This window comes from Eschrichtius robustus, chromosome 5, assembly GCF_028021215.1.
Source record: "Eschrichtius robustus isolate mEscRob2 chromosome 5, mEscRob2.pri, whole genome shotgun sequence".
NCBI classification, from domain to species: domain Eukaryota; kingdom Metazoa; phylum Chordata; class Mammalia; order Artiodactyla; family Eschrichtiidae; genus Eschrichtius; species Eschrichtius robustus.
Genome location: NC_090828.1, coordinates 58,730,986 through 58,754,188, shown reverse-complemented (window position 1 = coordinate 58,754,188; position 23,203 = coordinate 58,730,986). Strand labels below are relative to the sequence as shown.

Here is a 23,203-nt window from a genome sequence, read left to right as displayed (position 1 = left end):
TTCGTGGAAATCATTAAGAGACAGAGAACTCTGGGGGAAGCCATCGCCCTGTGGAAACGCAAGGCCCTTGCAGCCTACTCAGGGGTTTGGAGCGCGGGGATGAGGGGTGTGCTGCTGACTGGAACATCAGCCCCTTGGTAATCACAGGAACTGCGAGTCCCACATTCAGTAAAAACTCAGCTGATAATTAGATCCGTAATGCTTTATTCCCTTGAACAGAAATCATGACCCCTTTATAGGGTCTCCGTGTCATCTTCCCTTTGATGTTTCAGAACAAATACTTCTTTCAAATGTATGTTCTCAATACCATTTTCAAATAGCATTTTGGAATGGCTGACCTATGATAAGGCCACCTTCCCCTTCCTCAGGGGGGTGGCCGGGGCCTGTCTTCCCCCGCAGTCACCCTTCCCTGCTGACACAAGGAAAGCTTTGCAGGGGGTTGTCGGTAGAAATGAAAGCCTGCGATTTTGATGTTTCAGGGTCCCCAGCCCCTGACCGGCCAGCATTCCCCTCATCCCTCAGTTTTTATAATCAGCGAGTTTTGAGATTCCAGGCCTGAAGTCTCTTTCCCCACAAAATTGCAGAAAGCCTCGGGCCCTCCGAGAACTGACTTGGTATGTTTGCCCTTTGGATTATATTTGATTGGGTCAGACTTCCAGTATAAGGAAGACATACATGAAAGAAAGCAACTGTCCATGTTGTTGGTGGATCACAGGGTTTTTTTTTTTGTTTTTTTGTGTTTTCCTTTACTACTTTCCCTTGCCTTTGAGAAAGTACAAAGTAGGGAAGGGGGAAGTGCTTCCTAACAGGCAGAGTTTCTCTGCATCTTAGGCTAAAGCTGGGCTGGGCTAGTCCTCTGCTGGGCCTTCCCTGAGGCTTCTCAACACCCGCCATAGAGGCGGGCACTTGGCAGGTATTCCTTGCGCAATGTCCCCAGCTCCCCACTCAGAGTGACCTTCCACCAAACCCTTTGTTTCCCCCACCATAAAGTTGGAGAAAGAAGAAAGAACAGTGGTTTATGGGTTGTAGGCAAGAAAAAAAATCTTTGACATAACCCATATTCAGCTCAGTAGACATGGAGTGGTATGGACTTTGCAGAATGAGAATCTGAAAAAAAACGTGTATAACTGAATCACTTTGCTGTATTAACATAAACACACTGCTATATATAAAATAGGTAACGAACCAGACCTACTGTATAGCACAGGGAGCTGTACTCAATATTTTGTAATAACCTGTAAGGGAAAAGAATCTGATTTTGCAGAATGAAAAGCTCTGGCTTTCCTCTGTAGACAGATAGCTATCAAATAGAAGTGAGCAGCCAGACAAAGAAGAAAGCATGGAGGGGAGAGAGAAGCGGGGAGAAAGAGGGAGAGAGGATCAGTGTCTCCAGGAATCCAGGCCTGACGCCTAGCCCAAGCCTGGCTTTTCCTCACCCCCCCCCCCTCCCTTTCTTTCTTTCTTGACATGATGAAGCTTGTTCCCTTTGGCAGCTCTGTTTTATCTTGCTACACCCAGCCAGAGCTATAAGGATTCAAGTCTGTCTTCACAGATGTTTCCTTTTAATCACTGTAATTAATATTAATGGTGATTAATTTTTAATGAGGACATATCAAGGAACACCCTGGCAAAAATGCCCACTGGTAATTTGAATAACCTTGATTTTGTGAGACCATCGTCCTTTTGGCTTGGCCACCTGTTTCACAGACAATGCATCGGATCCCAGCATTCTCTGATAATGTGTTAATTTTTCCTCCTAGATCTGGGACAAAACCAGGGTGTTTCCAGAGCAGAAGCAGTGGGGAAGTGAGCTGCCCTGACTGATTTCTCCTCCCACCTCTGAGGAGACTGTGAAGGGACTCAGTGGGGGGATCTCCTCTGATCTTTCAGCAGTGCCACCAGGAAGAGGAATTGTTGTTACCTGGTGAGCATTCACTGAGGCTCATTCTGTGCAAAGCACAGTGTAAAGTCAAGTGGCTTTGGGAATCCAAAGCCAGAGGCCATCCTGGTTCCTCCTGCTCTGACAAAGTGGATGGATGCCTTATTCACGGGCCTCAGGGAACGGTCCTCTGTAGACAGCCTGGTGGATGCCAGTGAACCCTCCCTCACTAATCATGTAGAAACCATTCGTAATGTGCAAACTACCCTCACCGGGCAGCCAGCCCAACACCGAGGTGCTGATGGTGGGTGAGGACGCTTCCGGTCAGGGAAGCCTGGTGTCAGTTCCCTCACCAGCAGCTTCAAAATGTCAGGGTTATATATTATTGATACGTGCCTAGTAGTTCTTAATTTCTCTCCAATCATTCATGACTTTACCTAAATCAATGTTTTGAAAACAGATGTTAAGGGAGAAAATGTTCTTAAATAAGTTAGTAAGTTTGCAGAAAAACAAGGCTTTCCGTGCACAAGTTGCCAGTTCACTTGATCTCAAGTTGTTTTCTTTTTAATGCAAATCTTTTCAGACTCCTTATTATGCTAACATGATTGCAATCTTTATTTATTTATTATTTTATTTATTTATTCTTGGCTGCGTTGGGTCTTCGTTGCTGCGCGCGGGCTTTCTCTAGCTGTGGCGAGCAGGGGCTGCTCTTCGTTGTGGTGGCTTCTCATTGCGGTGGCCTCGCCTGCTGCAGAGCACAGGCTCCAGGCACGCAGGCCCTGTAGCTGTGGCTCGCGGGCTCTAGAGTGCAGACTCAGCAGTTGTGGCGCACGGGCTTAGTTGCTCCGCGGCATGTGGGATCTTCCCAGACCAGGGCTCGATCCCGTATCTCCTGCATTGGCAGGCAGACTCCCAACCACTGAGCCACCAGGGAAATCCCATGATTGCAATCTTCATAAAGGTGGCATTGACGCTTGAACAGTTGACCCTTGAACAATGCGGAGACTGGGGGCACCAACTCTCTGGCACAGTTGAAAATTTGAGCGTAACTCATAGGTGGCTGTATCTGCGGTTCCTCCATTTTCATGGTTCTGCTTCTGCTGATTCAACCAACCGCAAATCCTGTAGTAAGTATTTATTGAAGTGGACCTGCGCAGTCCAGACCCCTGTTGTTCAAGGGTCAACCATATAGTATTTCCCAAACTTATTTGACTCTAGAGCCCTTTACTCTTGAAACAACTGTTGAGCTCCCCAGTGTACTGTCAGACTGCCTGCTAATAAAACCAAACTAAGCTAACTGGAATTGAAGGCACTAAGCAGAGCACCACGGCAGCTGAGCAGTGTTAGAGAAGGGGGACGTCAGAGGGGGGCTTTGCAGGGTTTCGGGGGTCTGGGCTCAAGTGTTTAAGATGTGTATTTCAAGGTGGGGGAATAGAGTCACTTAAGACAGGTGAACATCGCAAGGGTCTTGAGGGGTAGGCTGTGGTTTGATAAGCAAGCTGTCTGCCCAGGTGGAGTCCATTGTCTCGGGTAACGTGATCTGCGGGAATTTCCCGAAGCAAAGTCCTATCTTCCTCAGGCAAAGGTCTCTTGGAACAAAGAGCTAAGTCATGTTGACACAAGCTCTTAGGCCTTCTAGCTGTGTGAGGTTGGTGCAGGTTGTTGTAGTTCTGAGAACAATTTGTATTTCTTACATTTTGTGGAATGTTAGTCTCATCAAATGTGGTCTGAGAAATATGGACTCCTTCTTAAAGTGGTTTAATATGGTTCCTGTTAGAACCCATCTTCTTCTTCTGACTTAATATCTAATTTAGGTTAGGCTATGTGATTTTGAACAAAATTTGAGTAAGAAAAATACTGAGGACAGAATCAGACTTAGGTCGGAAACTAGGAGGTGAGACTCTGAAGGAGAGCACCTGAAGCCAACTCCATGTCGGACTATTCCTTCTTATTTTCTGCATTCTTGATGTTCTGGCATTTGAGGCCTTCATCCTGGAGAGACCGGCTGACCCAGGGTTAGCTAACTCCTAGAGACTGCAAAGGACTCTTAGGAAAGTTGCACATTTGATGTGCAAACCAACCAATCCAGAGCCCACATCCCCAACTATCTCCTTTATTAAACTCTCACAGACCAAGCCCATATTCCCCCTGCCTTAAGTCACCCTAGTGTCAGGTCCTGGACAACCAGGGACCACCCCTATAGTCCAGAGCCCATTGAAATTATTCAAACTATCCAACCTAAACCAACTCAGGGAACCCACCCTGCCTTGTCCGCTCCTTCCCAAGAGAACCCCCATAAAGACTCTGGGCCATGCTCTGCTCTCTCCCCTTCTGCTCCTGACGGACCCTGTTCCATCCCCACGGGGCCCTGCACGGCTCCTGTTCCTAGGGATCATCATTTCCATGTCTGTGTGTCTTACCATACCTGATTAAAACAAATCCCAGGCGTGTTTTAACATACCAACAGGAAATGCAACAGTCTGCACACCAGGGACACATTAGAATCACCCGAGAAGCTGTCTGCCCAGCGCTTGCGCACAGAGGGTTTGATTTAATTGGCCTGTAGTAGGGCCTCAGGTGACTCTAATGAGTAGCCAGGGCTGAGAAACACTGAGCCAGTGGTTCTCAAAGGGTGATCCTGGGACCAGCAGCATGAGTATCACCTGGGGCCTTGTTAGAAATGCAAATTTTGGGGCCCCACCCCAGATCTCCTAATTCAGAACCTCTGGTGGTAAGGCCTTTATCAAGTTCTCCAGGTGACTCTGAAAGACGCTAAAGTTTAAAAACCATTGCACTGGGCCAAAGTAAGGCAGAGTCAGAGAAGCAGGCCACCAGTGGGCTGAGGGCCTGGAGCCCTTACATTTATGACTACATTTAATGCCACCTCCTCCTGCTGATCAACCACTTCTTCGCTTCCTAGAATCACGGTGCACCCCATGAATTTGGGTATGTTGTATTTCCATTTTTGTTTGCCCCAAGGTATTTTTTTAATTTCACTTTTGATTTCTCCTTTGACCCATTGGTTGTTCAATAGCATGTTTTTTAGTTTCCCCATATTTGTGTATTTTCCAGTTTTCTTCTTAGAATTGATTTCTAGTTTTATACCATTGTGGTCAGAAAAGATGCTTGATATGATTTCAGTCTTCTTAAATGTATTGACTTGTTTTGTGGCTTAACATATGATCTATCCTGGAGAATGTTCCATGTGTGCTTGAGAAGAATATGTATTCTGTTGCTTTTGGGTGAAATGTTCTATACATGTCTGTTAAGTCTGTCTGGTCTAACGTCGTTTAAGTCCCATGTTTCCTTATTGATTTTGTCTGGAATCTGTCCACTGATGAATTAAAGTCCCCTCCTATTATTGTATTGCTATTCTCCCTTCAGGTCTGTTAAAATTTGCTTTATATATTTAGGTGCTCTTAGATTAGGGGCATAAATATTTATAAATGTTATATCCTCTGGTGAGACTGACCCCTTTACTGTTATGTAATGGCTTTGTCTCTTATTATAGTCTTTGTCTTAAAGTCTATTTTGTCTGCTATAACTATAGCTATCCCAGCTTTCTTTTGGTTTCTATTTGCATGGAATATCTTTTTCCATCCCTTCGGTTTCAGCCTGTGTGTATCCTTACTTCTGAAGTGAGTCACTTGTAGGCGGTATATAGGTGGGTCTTGTATTTTTTTATCCATTTAGCCACTTTATGACTGTTGATTGGAGAAGTTAGTTCGTTTACATTTAAAGTAATTTTTGATAATTGTGTACTTATTGCCATTTTGTTAATTGTTTTCTGGCTGTTTTTTATTTCCTCTCTTCCTTTCTTCTACTCCTGCTCTCTTCCTCTGTGACTTGATGATTTTCTGCAGTGGTATGATTAGATTCCTTTATCTTTTGTGTATTTACTGTAGGTTTTTGCTTTGTAGTTACCATGAGGCTTACATAAAACAACTTATATTTATAACAGTCTATTTTAAGATGATAACAAGTTTAAGCACATTCTAAAGCTCTACATTTTTACTCCCTCCCATGTTTTTGATGTCACAGTGTTCCTAGAATCTTGGGACAGAGCTGGCACTGATGTAGTTGAACTTAACCTTTGTATGCCCATATCACCTCCTCTCTCATATAGTTTGGATACTATTTAAAAAAAAAAACTTGAGCAAATTATTCCTCAAAACTATATGAATTTTCTTTGGTAAGAATAAAAACTGTCTTAGGAAAATGTTCATTCCTATGGGGAGGCATCCAAATATCAGGCCAGGCCTTGATTTTTGCACGGACAAGCCCAAGCCTGTGGCCACATTTTACCTAGAGACACATCAGAGGAAACTCACTGGTCTGAGATTGGTACAGTGAAAATCAAAAGATTTTTCTGTTTTCAGAACATTCCAAGTTTACAACATTTTACCTCTGGAGGGCCCTTCTTGCTAATATTCTTCATTTTAATCTCTAAACATTACCTCCTCTGCTTTTTGTGTTACCACAGTGACATGGGCAGTTAAGTAGATATGTTTCAGAACTAGAAATGCATCTAGCTTCACATGTTGACGTTACCTGCTACAATTAATCGTGATTGTATCTGAACAATAATAAACACCCTAACACTTTCAGAGCTCCAAAAACTCAGTCAGCAACATGCTTATACTTCTTGTTTTGTGCTATCCTGTGGAATAAGCAATAATGGAAAAAATTTACATTGTGAAATATGCTATTACTGACTATATTAAAATAGTCTCTCTTCAGCAAAGAACAAAAAACCTCATAAATCAGGGGTTTCCTTACACTATGTGTTGATGAATGAATCATATTTTTAGCTTAGCTCTTTCTTGATTTTTGGTTTCAACACATGAAATATCAATTGATGCGAGATGCCTGTGTGATATGCCAGACTGGTGAAATAATTTTACTTTAAAAGTTATTTAAGCATTTGCTGAGAGGCCCCAATGACTTTGGTAAGGTGGAAGAATGTGTTGAAACCAACAAATGTTTGAATCTATAATAACATTATTAATACAACCTTTTCTAATAAAATTGCTAATTGGTCTTAAATAGGATTTGGTATACTAGTTATAACCTAAGTCCTTGACTATACAAAATCTAGAGAAAACAACTTCAGTTTTTTCCCTTCATTACTATTTGGGAAATGCTAGGGCTGTCAGTCTGTTTTAGATAAATGGTGACTCTGAGCTGTCAGGTTGAGACAGCTTTTTCCAGAAAGACTGCCAACTGTGCGTGGAATTGGCCAAAATGAGCTAAGTGCACTCAGCTGCAGTAGACTGATACCATCATTGCCGAGCCTTGTGTGATGCAGGGAAATTAGAGGCTAGTGAATCCACAGCAGAGGATGGCATGACAGGGCCCTTTCATGCTCTGTTGTCCCATTCCAGAGTGCACACCCTCTTCACAGGGATAGGCAGCTAGTGCCGAGGCCCATAGGAAATAAGACAGTGAGGAAAAGGACAGGATTCAAGTTTTCCTAGGCCAAAATGATCTGGTAAGTTCCTTGAGAACAGGAGCTGACCTTGTTCCCAGGCTAGCACAGTGCCTGGCTTGTGGGGAGGGAGCAGGCAGGAAATGGGTGTGGAATGAGGCGTGCGGATGTATTGGGATGCAGGTCTGGGCTTCACTTGTTGAGAGAATGCAAGTGAGAACTAGATTGCTAAAAATTGGAGACGCTGGCCGATCCCTGACAACGCTATATTCCTCTCAGCCTTCTATATCCCCACACAACGCATGCCAATCAAGGGTCAGAGCCGCCCAGTGTCCGGTGGAGGTGTGATGTGCGGTAATGACGTATGTAAAGAGCACGGCTACTTCCGCTCATAAGAGTAATGCCTCTCACTTAACACTAGGAGACAAATGTGAATGCTGTACAGTTGCTACAGGCAAATGAAGTTAAGACGCTTAAAGAGTTCCATAAGAAGTTATCCTCCCAATGACAAAAATATAGAGTTGGGAGAAGAGTTTGGAGTATTCTGCTTTTCCAACGTGCATTAAAAACAAAAACACTTTTGGCTTTTTAGGTGGACTCACCAATAATACGTAATCAGGTTTGGGACTATAAACTCTAAAATATTTTGTTAAAAATGAATAGTGTTGGAGCCCTGAACCTAATTTATTCAGAGGCCTTCTATTTGAGCTCATTAAGTAACCAGAAACATTTTGATAAATATCCATTCTTCCACTTAGGGACACGTTTTTCATCTCAATTCAGTGAAGAACTACTTCCTCTGGCCAGCTGGTATAACTGGCATTAAAAACTAACAAAGAATGTAGAGAAGGGAAAATCTTCCGTTTCTCAATAATTTCCTTAAAACTATATACAGAGAGTTGAGAAGAAATGGACTTTATGTTCAGGGCAGAGGACCGGCAGTGCTGCCAGATCTGTGGGTGATGGTGGAGCGGCTCGCTGGTCCCTTCTCCCACTCCTGATGGGATGGAAGTTGAAGCCTCTGCCTCATTTTATAAAAGGTCACGATTTGAGAAATCTCCGAGTAGTCTTAGAAAGATATGTATAAAAGACTCTGGCACATTATTGAGTAAGAGCCTCCCTAAGTGACTGAGAATTGTTCCTTCATTTCAAGAAGTGTCACCCGACAGTCCAAAGGTGCTCACAGATGACGTAGCTGTGATTTGTATCCGCATGTCCTGGGGGAATGAACCACACATCCGTTTAGAAACATGCCCAGTGCACTTGTTCACAAACCTGGTAGATAGTAACCTTGTCTGAACTTACTCAGAATTTTATCTGAGCATCTGCTTCTTATGTATTATGATCAGGCACCGCTCCTGCTCCTGTAATACAGACACACCTCTAATTCCAGTAAGTGCCTGCTCTAAAGTCAACCATGTCTGTTACTTTCAGGAAAAAATTAGGGTGATTATATTCTAATAAGGCAACTGAATTCTCCTTTAAAAGGACTTTGTACAAAATGAACTTCAGTCCTGAGCACGTAGCGGCAGTTCAACAGATGTACCTAACCCAGGGACAGACCCATGTGATCAGATTTAGTGCTTTTCAGTGACCTCCATTTTAAAGAAAATGTCTATATTATATAAAACAAATCTCTGTACTTTATTAATCTATACATCTCATGTTGCTTAGTGCAGTGACATTTTTCATATAGGCGACTGTGGTTGAGGAGATAGCTGTAATGAACTGCACCACCACAGTTTTCTGAATATAGACATTAATAAAACATATGATCAACTTCCTACTATAGCCTAAGGGTAAAAATATGGAAAAACTCCATATTTCTGTCAGTTTCCGTTATCTTTGAGACAGTCTTGAAAGCACTAAGGATCGAAATGGCAAACATGGAAATGTGTCTTGTATTACTTTTTCAGTTGTTTTTTTTTAAATAAATTTACTTATTTTATTTATTTATTTTTGGCTGTGTTGGGTCTTCGTTGCTGCACGGGGGCTTTCTTTAGTTGCGTCGAGCGGGGGCTATTCTTCGTTGTGGTGCGCGGGCTTCTCATTGCGGTGGCTTCTCTTGTGGCGGAGCACGGGCTCTAGGCGCGCAGGCTTCAGTAGTTGTGGCACGTGGGCTCAGTAGTTGTGGCTTGCGGGCTCTAGAGTGCAGGCTCAATAGTTGTGGCACACGGGCTTAGCTGCTCCGTGGCATGCGGGTTCTTCCTGGATCAGGGATTGAACCCGTGTCCCCTGCATTGGCAGGCAGATTCTTATCCACTGCGCCACCAGGGAAGTCCCACTTTTTCAGTTTTTAAAGCAGAACAGAACTTTAGTTCTGGGAGGGCGCTCATTTGACAGATAAGGAAACAGACTGGATGGTCATTAGCTCAAAGCCATGTGGGTGGCTAGTGACAGTATCAGGCCCATTGCCTGGGTTTCCGGGCCTCGTGTTGTGCGCAGAACACCCTTCCCTAGTTGTCAGGTTGCTACCTGAGATTCCTCCCAGGCAGTTCGGTCAGCTCAACTGCACGTCAACATCATGCATCTCTGACAAACCCTCGAGCGTTCAGAAAAGTCATTCTTTTTAGTTAGCCCTTTTTCTTTTTCTGATGGCTCTAGAAGGAACTCCTGCCTGCCCTCCCCCCTGCCCCAAAAAGTTGAGAAACTATTCTAGATTTTTGCCAGAGTATGCAAGAAGAAAAATAAATTCAATGAATGGGTATTCTACTTCTAAGCAGTTTTATATTATTTTTTTAGGAGCTCAACGCAAAACTTTCAACAGTAAACAAAAGAGGTGAGGGGGTGCACTCAGTATTAAATAAATGGCCAAACACATTTTTCCAAATACTCTCAATCATGAGAAAAAAGTGAGCTATCAATATTTTTGATTTCTAAAAGCCAAATTTAATAAATTAATAACTGCATGCCAGATAAAAACACAAAATTACAACTGAAAACCAATAATAATTTAACAGAAAATGCTCTGCGTTGTACTTTTTTATTGGTAGAGATAATTTACTAAAGTAACAAATCTGAAAACACATTTTGCTTTTGCTGGAAAGAAAGTACTATGCTAGAGAAGAACTAAGAGAAACCAGAAATAAAGCATTTGAGAAAAGCAGGCATATGTTATAGTCTATGGCAATGCGGCAGCCAGAGGTGCTGGTTTCTCCATTTGTGTGCATGTTTATGGAAGCATCAGAAACCAGTGACGCAGGACCCAAAAGCAAAGTCACGACAGAGTTACTGTGTGAAACATGCTGCACTACAACCGCAGGTGACCCAGGACAAGGGGTGGTGCAGGCTTGTGTCTCCTTTGTATGAGGTTCCCTTGCCAAACAGGGGGCTAATCATGCACTAGCTTGAGTTTCTCTTAACATGATAAACACCCAGGACTACGAGAACTGGAAAGCATGTGTTCACTGTTTTACAAGGACAGCGGAGCAGTGCTATGAACACAATGGGGAAGTTCCTTCATTTTAATCTGGTTATATGCCCAAACTTCTAACCAAGACATAATTCAGCTATAAGAGCCAATTAAATTACTATAAAACATTCCTTCATCTGTAAAACATTTCTTTTTTTCCTTCAAACTAAAAATTTAAAATAAAATGTCTTCGTTTTTGATAAGCAGCTCCACCACCAGTCTCTGATATCGTATATCGTTCAGGGCAGCCATGGCGTCTAGTTCTGGAGATCTCATGAGGGTTGGGCCGAAAACAATCCCAAGGTTCTCTGCATTCATCAGATTCTCCTTTTCGTGGAGGGTCACTCTGAAACGTACAAGGAAGGGAGGGTGACTTCACATAGGCTACGGGGGGGTCTTTGGCGTGCTGAAGCACTAAAACAAAAGATTCACAGTAAAGGTTTGTGCCCACTGATCAGCTCTTTCGCTCGGTTATTTCTCTGCACTTCTCCTTAACTTCAAAGTACTGACCTTCCTTAACGTAAATGATGTTAGTAAATAATTTAAACTTCTGGTGATCACTGGAGCTGAAGCCTGAGTTGATGTGCTGGGCTGTGTGGAGTTCTATCTGTGGATTCGCCTGCCATAGCCTAGAGCTGCAGGGGTGGGTTTGTACACAGGGAGGGGACCGGGTCATCCGGATAATTCCATCAGCTCTCCCTCCACTTTGGCGAGATCTTGTTTCCTATAGAGCATTTTTGCAAGTTGAATGGCTTATTGAGTAGTTAGGGAGAGAGTGGTAGCGATATTAACAGGAAATGGCTCAAGCTAAGCAACCTCATCAGGGACTGTAAGTAAGTATTTATATTCTTTTTACTGCTACAGCAAAGGCATAGAGACTATAATTTGAGAGTTATTCCTTTGTTTTAGTGTGGAGTTCTTAACTGCATCCACATACATAGCAAACTTGAATTTACAAGTGAAGCATATTAAAAAACGTTTTAACTCATGGTGCTTTTAAGGAGGGAAACCATGTAAATCCTTAAAAGCACCGTGAGTTAAATAGTCACTTCTGGGTAACTCGCACCTAAAGGCCTACAAAATAGATGTCAAGTTCTGCTGGGTTTTTTTTTTGTTTCTGATTGGTACTGTATTTGGAAATCCTAAAACCACCAAAACTTGGTCATATAATTTTAAAAACCTTGCTTCAACTGGGAGAGATGGAGGGTGACCAAGCAGGGAAATAAAGCTATATCACCATCAATCCCTTTAGAACATTCAACCAGAAGTAACTGAAATATTTTATTTTCCATTCTTCTCTTTACTCCTTACTTTACTCCATCACTTTTTACAGCAGGTTTCAATGTTGGTAACATTAATTCAGTAATCTAAAATGCCAAGTCTGAAGTGCCTATTTTGGAGCAAGACATAAGTGAGCTTCCTTGCAAGTTGCTTCGTTCTTGCTTTATTATACTAACGCTAGTGTCTTTACAGCTGCAACCTTTTCCCTTTCCACAAAAATTAATGCATGTCCTTGGCAGAATACTGGTATTTCTAACATATTTGGAACATATACTTGAACTGCGAATACCTTTATGTCGGAATCAAGCCCGCATTCAGTATTGTAGTGCATTTTTTTTAGCATTCCTTCTCAATGTGTGCGATTTCACACAAGAAGACAAGATACCTATGTATTTATTCATTCATTCAATAGATCATTTGTCCTTTCTTTCACCTTTGCTTTTATTTGATTCTTAACATTTGGATGTGGTACAAATATAAGCGTCCGAGTTGGGAACTTGCCTCTTTAGATGCGCCATGAGATACCGGAGGGTTTCGCAGTGAGCGGGTGGCAGCAGTTTCAGTGCCTCATGAAGGGTTTCTAATTGCTCATCAGGATCCATAATTTCTACAGTAGCAAGATGAATACCAAGGAGAGAAACTTTAATAGACAACTGGTACACATGGCCCATTTAATTCTATTCTTGTGGTGATCTTCTAAAACTGACAAAAAGTGCTTTCTCACAGGTCCTTGCCCACAGCTTTGGAAAATATTTTTAAGGTTCAAGTCTCAGATTTCCAAAAGTTTAGTGTCAATGTGGCAATATCATTCACTTGGACTTTCGGGGCGAGCACCCAGTGTTTTCACTTGAGGGTCCTAAAGTCTGATAAATATGAAAATTAGATATTGGATGTATAGGATGTAACTATAAAAAATTCAGACACATAAACGTATGCAAGGATAAAAACTTATATATTCAAATAGGGTCATCTTAGAACATTACAGACATACTGAAACAAAGTTGCACTGTTCAAAATATTTTGAAAATCTCCTTTCAGCAATGGTATACAAGCGATGCCAGCCCAGTGCCCACTGCAACCCCTGCCAAAGTTTTATTAATTGATATTCATGCTTTTTTCTTTATAGACCAAGAAATGTATCATCCAGTATTTACTTCCTTTATTCATTAGACTTACTTTTAAATTATTTTGTTATATAAAAAAGTCAATTCTACCCTCAAAGCACAATTCTTCTACTTAAGATATTCAGAAGAATGCAATACAGACTTTGAAGTCAATTCCAAACGTTCTGAGTGACAACAGGATCCCTGAAATAAATGTGACTCTTACAAAGGTGTAAACTTTGAGGGGGACAATCTTCATTTGGATATTTTAGTTCTGTTTTGGCCAAAAAACCACATTCCTTTGAGGTCACAGACTGCGTTTAATTCATTAATCACTTCCATATTCAGAAACAATAGACATCTTCGGAATTTCATGCTCTCAAAAAGAGGACCATGGCACATTCCTGCTTCTAACCAAACGTCAAGAAGATGGGGTGCCTTTAAACGCTGGGCTTCAGGGCAATTGCCTTTAAGTGTTGGTTAGCAGCCTTGAAATGCTGGAAGGCCATATCTGACCAGAATACAACATTTAAGACACAAGACCAAGAATCCTACTCTTTCTAATTTATAAAACAAACCAACTCAACGGCAATGTACTGGAGTCAGGTAAAAACTGATATAAGATGGAAGTGAAAAGTTCCTAGCATTGGCAGAGCAGATGTGATAAATTTCAGAATGTGAACAGTGACTGAAGCTTTTTAATTCAAAGAAACTTCGGCCATTTTACAATTTCTGCCCAAAGCTTCCCCAGAGTTCTTGGTTCATTTCTTAGCAATAAAGAATGTATTATTTGCCTTTTGCTATGATAAATAATGCATAGTCTTTGAACCATGGGGCTTTAAGGTTCAACGTGCCAATTCATAACAGCAATAACATCTCAGATACTGAAATCCAATCATTTAATTTCTAGAACAAACAGAAGAAAATTCCATTTACTATAGAAAACTACTACTTAGTTTTTACTTAGCTAAAGTTTTTATGATTGGACTAATTAATTTGAAACTACAGTATTCTGGAAATTGAAAAAAGAGTAACGTCGTTTCCTTTTCATTTCTATAGTTAACCTTTATAAGGAGACTCTTGAGATAGTGTGAAATTAAGGACAGTGTAGGTGGCCTAACAAAGAAACAAAATTCCCCGTTCACAGAGAGCGTACTTTCTGCTGGAGGCAATAGACAATAAATACTCTATCTTACAGTTTATACTAGATTAGAATGAGCGCTACACAGAAAACAGCAGGATAAGAAACACCGGGAGGGCTGCGAGGGTGCAATATTACATGGGATGGTCAGGATAGGCCTTCATGAGAAAGAAAGTCTCGTGTACAGACTTTGAGGGAGGGAGGGAATGAAACCCATGGAGACCTGGGTGAAGACGGTTCCAGGCAGAGGGACATCCGTGCAATGGTTCCGAGGGGAGAGTGTGCCTGTAATGTCTGAGGAGAAGCGCGGAGCCAAGTGTGGCTGCAGGAGACTGAGCAGAGAGGAGTAGACGGGGGTGAGGTCAGAGAGGTAACAGGGCACTTTATCATGGCAGGTGCTGCGGGCTAGTCTAAGAACACAGCATTTACGGAAAGAAATGGGAAGGTTCTGCATGAGGGAGGGTCAGGATCTGACATACACTTTTCACAGTATTGCTCCTCTGGCTGCCACGTGGGAAACAGGCTATGGAAGGGCAAGAGTGAAAACAGAAAGACCACTCTGGTCATTACAAACATCCAGGTGAGGAATGACACTCGTTTAGACCAGGTGGTGGCAGTGAAGGTGGTAAGAAGTTGCTGGATTCTGGGTATATTTTGAGGGTAGAGTCCAGAGGGTTTCTTGATGAGGGATGTATGAAAAAGAGAATAATCAAGAATGAGCCAAGGTTTGGGCTTAGGCAACTGGAAGGATGGAGCCTCAATCAACTGAGATGGGGAAGATCACGGATGGAGGAGGTCTGGGGGGAAGATCAAGAGTTCTGTTTGAGATGTCCTTCAGGTGTCCAAGTGAACGTGCTGACTGTGGACTGATCTGGGGTTTAGGGAGAGGTCCAGACTGGAGATATAAATTTGGGAACATATGACAAAATGCATTTGAATATATGGATGTTAAATTGACAAAAATTCTTCCCTGGAGTTCATTTCTCATTTTTCCCCACTTAGAAGAGTCTTGCCCATGATCAATTCTTCAGAGAACACAAATCTTTAGCCTTAAGAAAACCACAGCATAATTTAAGAGCGAGACAGACACAGTGGAATGTACTCTGAGATGAATGGCCACCATCAGTTGTTCAAGTATACGAAAGGCTTGCGTGTGGGAGAGGGTGATACTGGCACCACCGCCAATGGGAGGGAGTTAAAAGCAGGCAGATTTCACTGCGCATCTGTCAGTGGACATCCGTCCACCAGTGGACAGGCCGCCTAGAGAAGCAGTGATCTTGCAGTTACAGGGTATTTAAAAAAGAATGTGTTGTAGAAGAAAGTCCAGTTATGGGACCCCTTAGAGTATCTAAAAACTCTAAGATTCTACGGTTCTTAATATAAAATTATGTTTACTCAACAAATATTTTTGAGCACCTATTACGTGACTGGGCACTGAGGGAAAACAAACAGGAGAGGACCCCTGCCTCTGAGGAAGTTACAGTCTACTAGGGAAGACCAGACATGACTATAACTTTTTCAGGAAGGAACAAGGCTGTGAAAGAAGCCCAGCCAAGCGCGGTGGGAATCCAGGGGAGAAAGGCGGCCTATGGCTGCGAGGTCCAGGGAAGGTCTGGAGGATTTGGGGATGTGGACATTGTGAGGGCAGGAAACGAGCACTCTGAACCTGCATCAGATCTAGTTACAAGCTCTCTGAAAGAATGTATTGTCTAATTCTTTACAGAGAAACTCAAATACAAGAAGAATAAAACTTAGCCAAGCAAAAGGGGTGAATCAGTGGCAGAGCTGAGGGGGAACTCGGCAAGCTACCAGGCTTCTCTTCAGGACATTTTAAGTTGCTGAGGACAAAGAACTCTGGGTTTTCTCTCTGAGTTGATCTGACTCGCTCAAGGTTACACATTGACTGAGCCACGTAGTTTTTCTAAGATCTTCTGGGAAGAGCTCTTAGACTCCTTGGCCAGAGGGAGGTTTCTCCATTCAGCCTGACCAGGAGCTCAACTGTGGCAGTGCTGTTTTCACGGTGGTTGGGAAGCCTCCGTGCACGCTGGGTTATTGAGCATGGCCTGTGAGAAGCATCTGTCTTCTGGGCCTTTGTATTGTAGGGCACCAATTTCTTCACTGGGGAGAGGGAATGAGGAAGAAGTGCTGGGTAGAACAAGGCTTCTAGGTGGTTCATAAGTGAGTTTCCAGGGGATTATGAAGCTCTTCAAGATTTTGGTTGGGATGCCCTGGCCTCCTCCACCCTTGAATCCTTTTTTTCATTTCCTGCCACCACTCCCTTCCAGCTTTCACCCAGCAGCTTCTCCAAGGGAGGCTGCAAGAGCAGAGCTCAAACAGCTTTTGCAGGAGAAAGCTTTAACACAAACTCTGATTTTTTTGTTGGCAAGGGCTGCTAATAAATGCCAGACACCTGAGACCTGAAAAACACGGCCCCAGTTGTTTTAGTGGCTGAGATACAAAAAGCTCATCGGGAGGGGTGAGCTAGCCCTGTCCTTTGTTTGGAAAGGGTTCCGCCCTCCCCTCCTGTCTTCCTCCTCCATTTAAGCCTTTTGTACCCTGTTCCATCAGGCGAGCCAGGCTGTGTGTAGAGTGGAGACAGCACGGCTTTGACAGATGTGGGTTTGAATGCCAGGGCCACCTCCTCTCACCACGTGACCCTGGACAGTTTACTTATACCTGTAACACCTCATTTCTTCTAAAACAACATCATGCGTGTAAAGTGCCTAGCACCATTCCTGACACCTAGTATATGCTCTGTAAATCTTAGCTTCACTCATCTTCCTTATCTGCTTATACAGGTAAGAGAATGGCTGTATCTGTGCATCTAAAGAATAAAACAGACTCTACTACTAGGAAAGACATGTTACAAGGACACAATGCTCCACAAAATCTTTGATATCAGTATCAAACACGTACAGTAAACGTTTATATTGTGTGTAAGCATTATGCCAGGGTTTTTGACGTCACACATCAAAACAGTTTTATATTAGAAGGAAATGGAATTTCTACCTTGATTTAGGAAAGTTTCTCTCTTACGATGTGCTTTCAAGAGCTCTCTGAGGTGTGACATAAGGGGACTTGCTGATTTCACACCGGAGGGCTGTTTCAGAGACAAACCCAAGAACAGTGACAAATGCTTTGGAAGAATAATAAAGAGGGAAGATTGTCCTCAGCAACTCAGGTGGGTGTGGGGAAAGAAGGTGAGGTAGTTTGGGGGTGTGGGGCAAAAGGCCTTAAAATCCATAAGGAGTGCTTAGATTTTTCTTCTAAGTAGATAAAGGGGTTGTGTAGCGTTCAGACCCGGGGTTTGAATCCTGGCTCTGTCCTGTGCTAATCGGATGCCCTTGGGGTAGCCACAGAGCTGAGTTTCAATTTTACTAACAAGCAACAAGGGGGCAGGAACACCATCCAGTGGAGCCCCCAGAGTTGTGTTGGGGGTCAGCGCAAACCGAGGTCTGAGCAGCCCTTCGCGATACAGGTGTATCTCTAGTGCCTTCCAGGTTAGTGGCGATCTGACTTATCTCTCTGGGGAGGAAACCTCTGCCCCACCAAAGAAGAACCCGTAAGCTCCCTCAGACAATTTTCATGATCTGCCCTGAATCCCCAATTCCCATGGAAGAGATCTGGAGTCTTTTCAGGCTTCTAACATGAAAGTTTGTAAAAACCAGTGTAATTCTCACAGCTGTTCTCTACATGAGAGCTTGAGCTGACCCGCGAGAAATCAGGGCTCCATGGAACTAACCACAAAAATTCTCAACACAAGCTCTGAAGGGGAAACTGAAAGTTAGAACAAAGAAAGTTTGTACTTGTGAAATTTCAAAATCAGAAAGCCAATCAGTGTTCCTAAGGAAGTGATGTTATTATTTAAAGATTAACACAGCATATGGTTTTTAAGAGAGAAAAGTAAATGACAGAAATAGCCTATCTCTGCTAAAAAATGGTAATGCCAACACTTAAAATCTGTTAAGAATTCCCTTCTTTAAAAAAACAAGTGTAAATTACAGGTATGATTTTTGCACCATAAATAAAATTTGGCAAATGAGCCTTTGCTTTTTCTCATTTTCATCTTAACTAGAACTTAAAAAATAACTTTTTGATCTAAAATAGTGCTCCTTAAAGTATAATCTATGAACCCATGCCAGTTTGCAAACTGCTTATTAATGGCCTGTCACAGGATAAGGACAGAAATTGAGAGTAAGAATTTATATATTTTATAGCAATCTGACAGAGTAATCTTCATGCTTGCTGAATCTAATAACAAATAGTTGGTCTTGTTTTTTTCAATTTTATTTTTCTAGTTATTTTTATCTTATTTTACAAAAGTACTGGTTCATATCTAGGAGAACTGGTATAAGCCTTACTTTGGAAAATACATTGCAAAGATGCTTCTGATGGTAGAAGTCATAAATAACCTATGTTGGAGAAGAGTTCAAAATTCTTGTGAGTGTATTAGCCATGGAGAGAGGCCAGGGAGAAATATTTCATAAAACGCATTCAAGATACTCAGCAGAAAAAAACAGGAGATGTGATTACCAAGAAGAGGCGATTTGTCAGGTTACAAATGCACGCCTTCATACTTACTGGCAGACTCTATAAACTTAGGGTAGGCGTCATACGTGATGAGTGGAATTGGTAAATCTCTGAAGTACAGTTTCAGTGCACCAGTGATAATGTTGATATCTTCATACATGTTCACAGAAATATCTGCTTTCTCACCATCTTTGAAGGATGTTAAAAGAAACAGAAGTAAATATCTGGATTCATAGCACTTTTAACAAATAACATTTTTGTATACTGTTTTTAAAGATTAGCAATGCTTCAGTTTTTAACATCAAATTCACTGTGCTGAAATATATATATATATATTTTTTTCTGTGAAAGACAATCTATTTTTTTGAATTTTATATTCTGAAGTTACTTATTTTTCCATGTTTAATGATAGAGGAGAAAAGTAGGAGATGACTGAGGTTAACAGAAATATTTTTAAACTTCATGAGTACTTGAGAATTCCTAGGGGAATAATGTGGGCTTACTTTTTTTTCCTTTCTAAAATAAACATAGAGAATGAGAAAAATAACAACTGAGGTCCTCCCAACTTACAAAAGACCCAGCACAAGAGGCCACCTTTGATTCACCCCAGGTTCCCACACCTAACGATAGATCTTGCCTGAGCCCTGGGGGTAGGAGAGGTAGTGAGAAGTGAAAAAGCAAAACAAAACTTTAGAGTGTTGAGATAACAAGAGAAAAAATTACAAAATAGAGGAAATTTTAGAGTTGCTGGGCCTTACGACTCTCAAGCAAAGCTGGCCTTCTTTCAGGGTGGCCCCTTCTGCCCTCCACTGCACTTAGTACTTTGTTAAAACAGCTGAATTTTCATCTACTAAAGACTTAATTAGTGTCTACTCTGAGCTAGATCTTATACTAGATTTCTTTTATTCCATTTAGTTTATGAAAGATTTTTAATGATTAAAAAGCAGCCTCTTACATTTGGTAGTGTATATATGTCCATGCCACTCTCTCACTTTGTCCCAGCTTACCCTTCCCCCTCCCTGTGTCCTCAAGTCCATTCTCTATGTCTGCGTCTTTATTCCTCTCCTGCCCCTAGGTTCTTCAGAACCTTTTTTTTTCTTTTTTTTTCAGATTCCATATATATGTGTTAGCATACGGTATTTGTTTTTCTCTTTCTGACTTACTTCACTCTCTATGACAGTATCTGGGTCCATCCACCTCACTACAAATAACTCAATTTCATTTCTTTTCATGGCTGAGTAATATTCCCCTGTATATATATGCCACATCTTCTTTATCCATTCATCTGTCAATGGACACTTAGGTTGCTTCCATGTCCTGGCTATTGTAAATAGAGCTGCAATGAACATTGTGGTGCGTGACTCTTTCTGAATTATGGTTTTCTCAGGGTATATACCCAGAAGTGGGATTGCTGGGTCGTATGGTAGTTCTATTTTTAGTTTTTTAAGGAACCTCCATACTGTTCTCCATAGTGGCTGTATCAATGTACACTACCAAACGTAAAATAAATAGCTAGTGGGAAGCAGATGCACAGCACAGGGAGATCAGCTTGGTGCTTTGGGTCCATCTAGAGGGATGGGATAGGGAGGGTGGGAGGGAGATGCACGAGGGAGGGGATATAGGGATATATGTATATGTATAGCTGATTCACTTTGTTATACAGCAGAAACTAGCACACCATTGTAAAACAATTATACTCCAATAAAGATGTTAAAAAAAAAAAAAGCAAACATGTATTCAAAAATAAAAGAAACCATGATAAATGTCAAAAAAAAAAAAAAAAAAGCAGCCTCTTTCCTACACAGCTATTAGAATGGCTAGACTCCAGAACACTGATAACGCCAAATGCTGGCAAGGATGTGGAGCCACAGGAGCTCTCTTTGGTTGCTGGTGGGAATGCAAAGTGGAACTGCCACTTCGGAAGACAGACAGGTTCTTGCAAAGCTAAACAAACGCTTACCATATAATCCAGAAATCACACTCCTTGGTATTTACCCGAAGGAGTTGAAAACTTTTGTCCACACAAAAACCTGCACACAAATGTTTACAGCAGTTTTATTCATAATTGCCAAAAAAAATGGAAGCATGATGGTCTTTCAATAAGTGAACAGAGAAATTGTGGTATATCTAGACAAAGGAATATTATTCAGCAATAAAAATAAATGAGCTCTCAAGCCATGAAAAGACATGGAGGAACTTTAAATACGCGTTGCCAAGTAAAAGAAGCCGGCCTGAAAAAATTACATACTGTATGATTCCAACTATATGATATTCTGGAAACAGCAAAGCTATGGAGTCAGTAAAAAGATCAGTGGTTGCCAGGAGTTCAGGGGAGGAAGGGAAAGAAGAACAGGTAGAGCGTAGGGATTTTTATGGCAGTGAAAGTTCTGTATGACACTGTGATGGTGGATACATGATGTTATGCATTTGCCAAAAACCACAGAACTGTACAACATACAAAGTGAACTTTAATGTAAACTACTGACTTTAGTCAATAATAAGGTATCAATGTTGGCTCATCAATTACAACAGATTTACTGTATGAATGAGAGATGTTAACAGAGGAAACTATGGGCAGGGGCAGGAGAGGAGGAATTATATGGAAAATCTCCCATGGCCAGTGGCTGGGAATGGACATGCTCAGTTGCTACCTTTCAGAGAAAAAGAAATGCCTAACATTCAATCTGGCGTAGATTCAGGGTTGTTCCTGATGCCATTACTTCACCTCATTTTCTTCAATCTTATCAAATATGTGGGCTGACCTAGGTTTCCTCCTACTGGGTTAGTAATATCTCATTTATATTGTCTTCTGTCTCTGTTGGCTGTAAGGGGTCTGTGATGGGAGAGGAGTGTAATGGAATAGAAATATGTACTTGCAAAGGAAAGAGGCTCTTTACGATCACAACTCCTATTCTGTTTCACTTCCTGTATTCAAGTTTACAGTTCCTTGGTACCACCTATTCCAGTGCTCAAAACAAAGACAAACTGGAGAACCATGGCAACAAACCTTAATTTAAATGTTAGTTAAAAGAAAAGAAGTCCCACTGAGCTTTTCTTTGGCTGGATCCTTCCTCCCACAGTGGGAAGTCTGATGCCAGAAGGTCCCCAGCTCCTCTCAGATTCCTGCCCTGACACAAGCTCAAACTTTGATAACGAGATGTCGGGGAGGCTTGCACGGCAGGCAGAGTTAGGTGGGCCACCACAAACCTGGAAAATCTGAGATCTGCAATGACTTAGATTCCCTCCCCTACCATCCACCTCCACTGTTTTCTCCATGGTTCTTGGTAAATTTAACTGCTATGTATACATTTTGGTGAACGTGGACCAGCCTTGGATACTCAAATGTTGGTAATACAGTTAAATTTTATGCTTATTTCTCACCCTGAAATTTAACAGTTTAATAACTTACAACTAATACAAAAAATAATAAAAATTATAAGCTAAGTCTTTTCATTTGGCATAATAATCATTAATGATTTAGAAAAATAATGCAAAGAATAACATAAGAAATTGTGCCTTTTTTGGCAGAGAATTACTGTCGTAAGTTGATGAACCTGCTGGAAAACACACCTCTGTCAAAAGCCATCTTGACATCTTCAATTAGGTCACTAAATCCTGAGACTCGGTACAGTCCTTCAGAGTTAAGACCTGTAGAAATAAAGCAGGGAAGCTAATTAGTTTCTTTGGAATTATGCGTTTTATTCAAATTTTAACTTCTCATACTTTAGGCTGGGGAAGTAATGTGTCAGGAAGAATGATGAAATATACATGTTTAGAAACCTCTTCGCACTTTTCTCCTAAAATAAAACCATTTCACTCACAGTTTTTTAAAGTTTTTTTTTTTTTTTAAATTTATTTAGTTTTGGCTGTGTTGGGTCTTCGTTTCTGTGAGGGCTTTCTCTAGTTGCGGCAAGCGGGGGCCACTCTTCATCACGGTGCGCGGGCCTCTCACTGTCGTGGCCTCTCTTGTTGCGGAGCACAGGCTCCAGACGCGCAGGCTCAGTAGCTGTGGCTCACGGGCCTAGTTGCTCCGCGGCATGTGGGATCTTCCCAGACCAGGGCTCGAACCCGTGTCCCCTGCATTAGCAGGCAGATTCTCAACCACTGCGCCACCAGGGAAGCCCCTCACAGTTAATTCTGACCCACTGTCACTTGAATATCTGTAATTTGGCTCATCATTTTGTCTAACTAGATCAAATACCTTAGGTCTTAAGGGAAATTATTTCATCACCCCCCTTACACCATAAATTCTTTTACATAACGGAAGACTAAGATAAACTATATTAATAGGCATATAGCAGTTTTTCCCAAGTGGCAAAGAATAATTAGGGTGCATGCCGTTCTGGTTTTTGGTTTTTTGGCCTAGGATAGTTTAAAACAGAGCATTTATACCTTTGCTTTTTGGACCTAAGAAAAAATATAAAAACTG

The 23,203-nt window shown here is 41.7% G+C and overlaps 1 protein-coding gene across 3 annotated transcripts in view; it reads right to left on the bottom strand.

Annotated features, from left to right (window-relative positions):
• Positions 1-10,224: 10,224 nt before the first annotated feature.
• CHN1 (chimerin 1) overlaps positions 10,225-23,203 on the bottom strand; it is a 203,547-nt gene continuing 190,568 nt past the window's right edge. The window contains exons 11-14 of one of the 3 annotated variants that reach the window (XM_068544885.1): positions 22,345-22,422; positions 18,826-18,963; positions 12,502-12,607; positions 10,225-11,065 (exon numbers count right to left, since the gene is read on the bottom strand). In XM_068544885.1, coding sequence (XP_068400986.1) covers positions 10,894-11,065; positions 12,502-12,607; positions 18,826-18,963; positions 22,345-22,422 — 494 coding nt within the window. In that variant the 3' untranslated portion in view covers positions 10,225-10,893. The remainder of the gene's footprint in view (positions 11,066-12,501; positions 12,608-18,825; positions 18,964-22,344; positions 22,423-23,203) is intronic. The other 2 variants (XM_068544886.1, XM_068544887.1) reach the window with 2 other exon arrangements.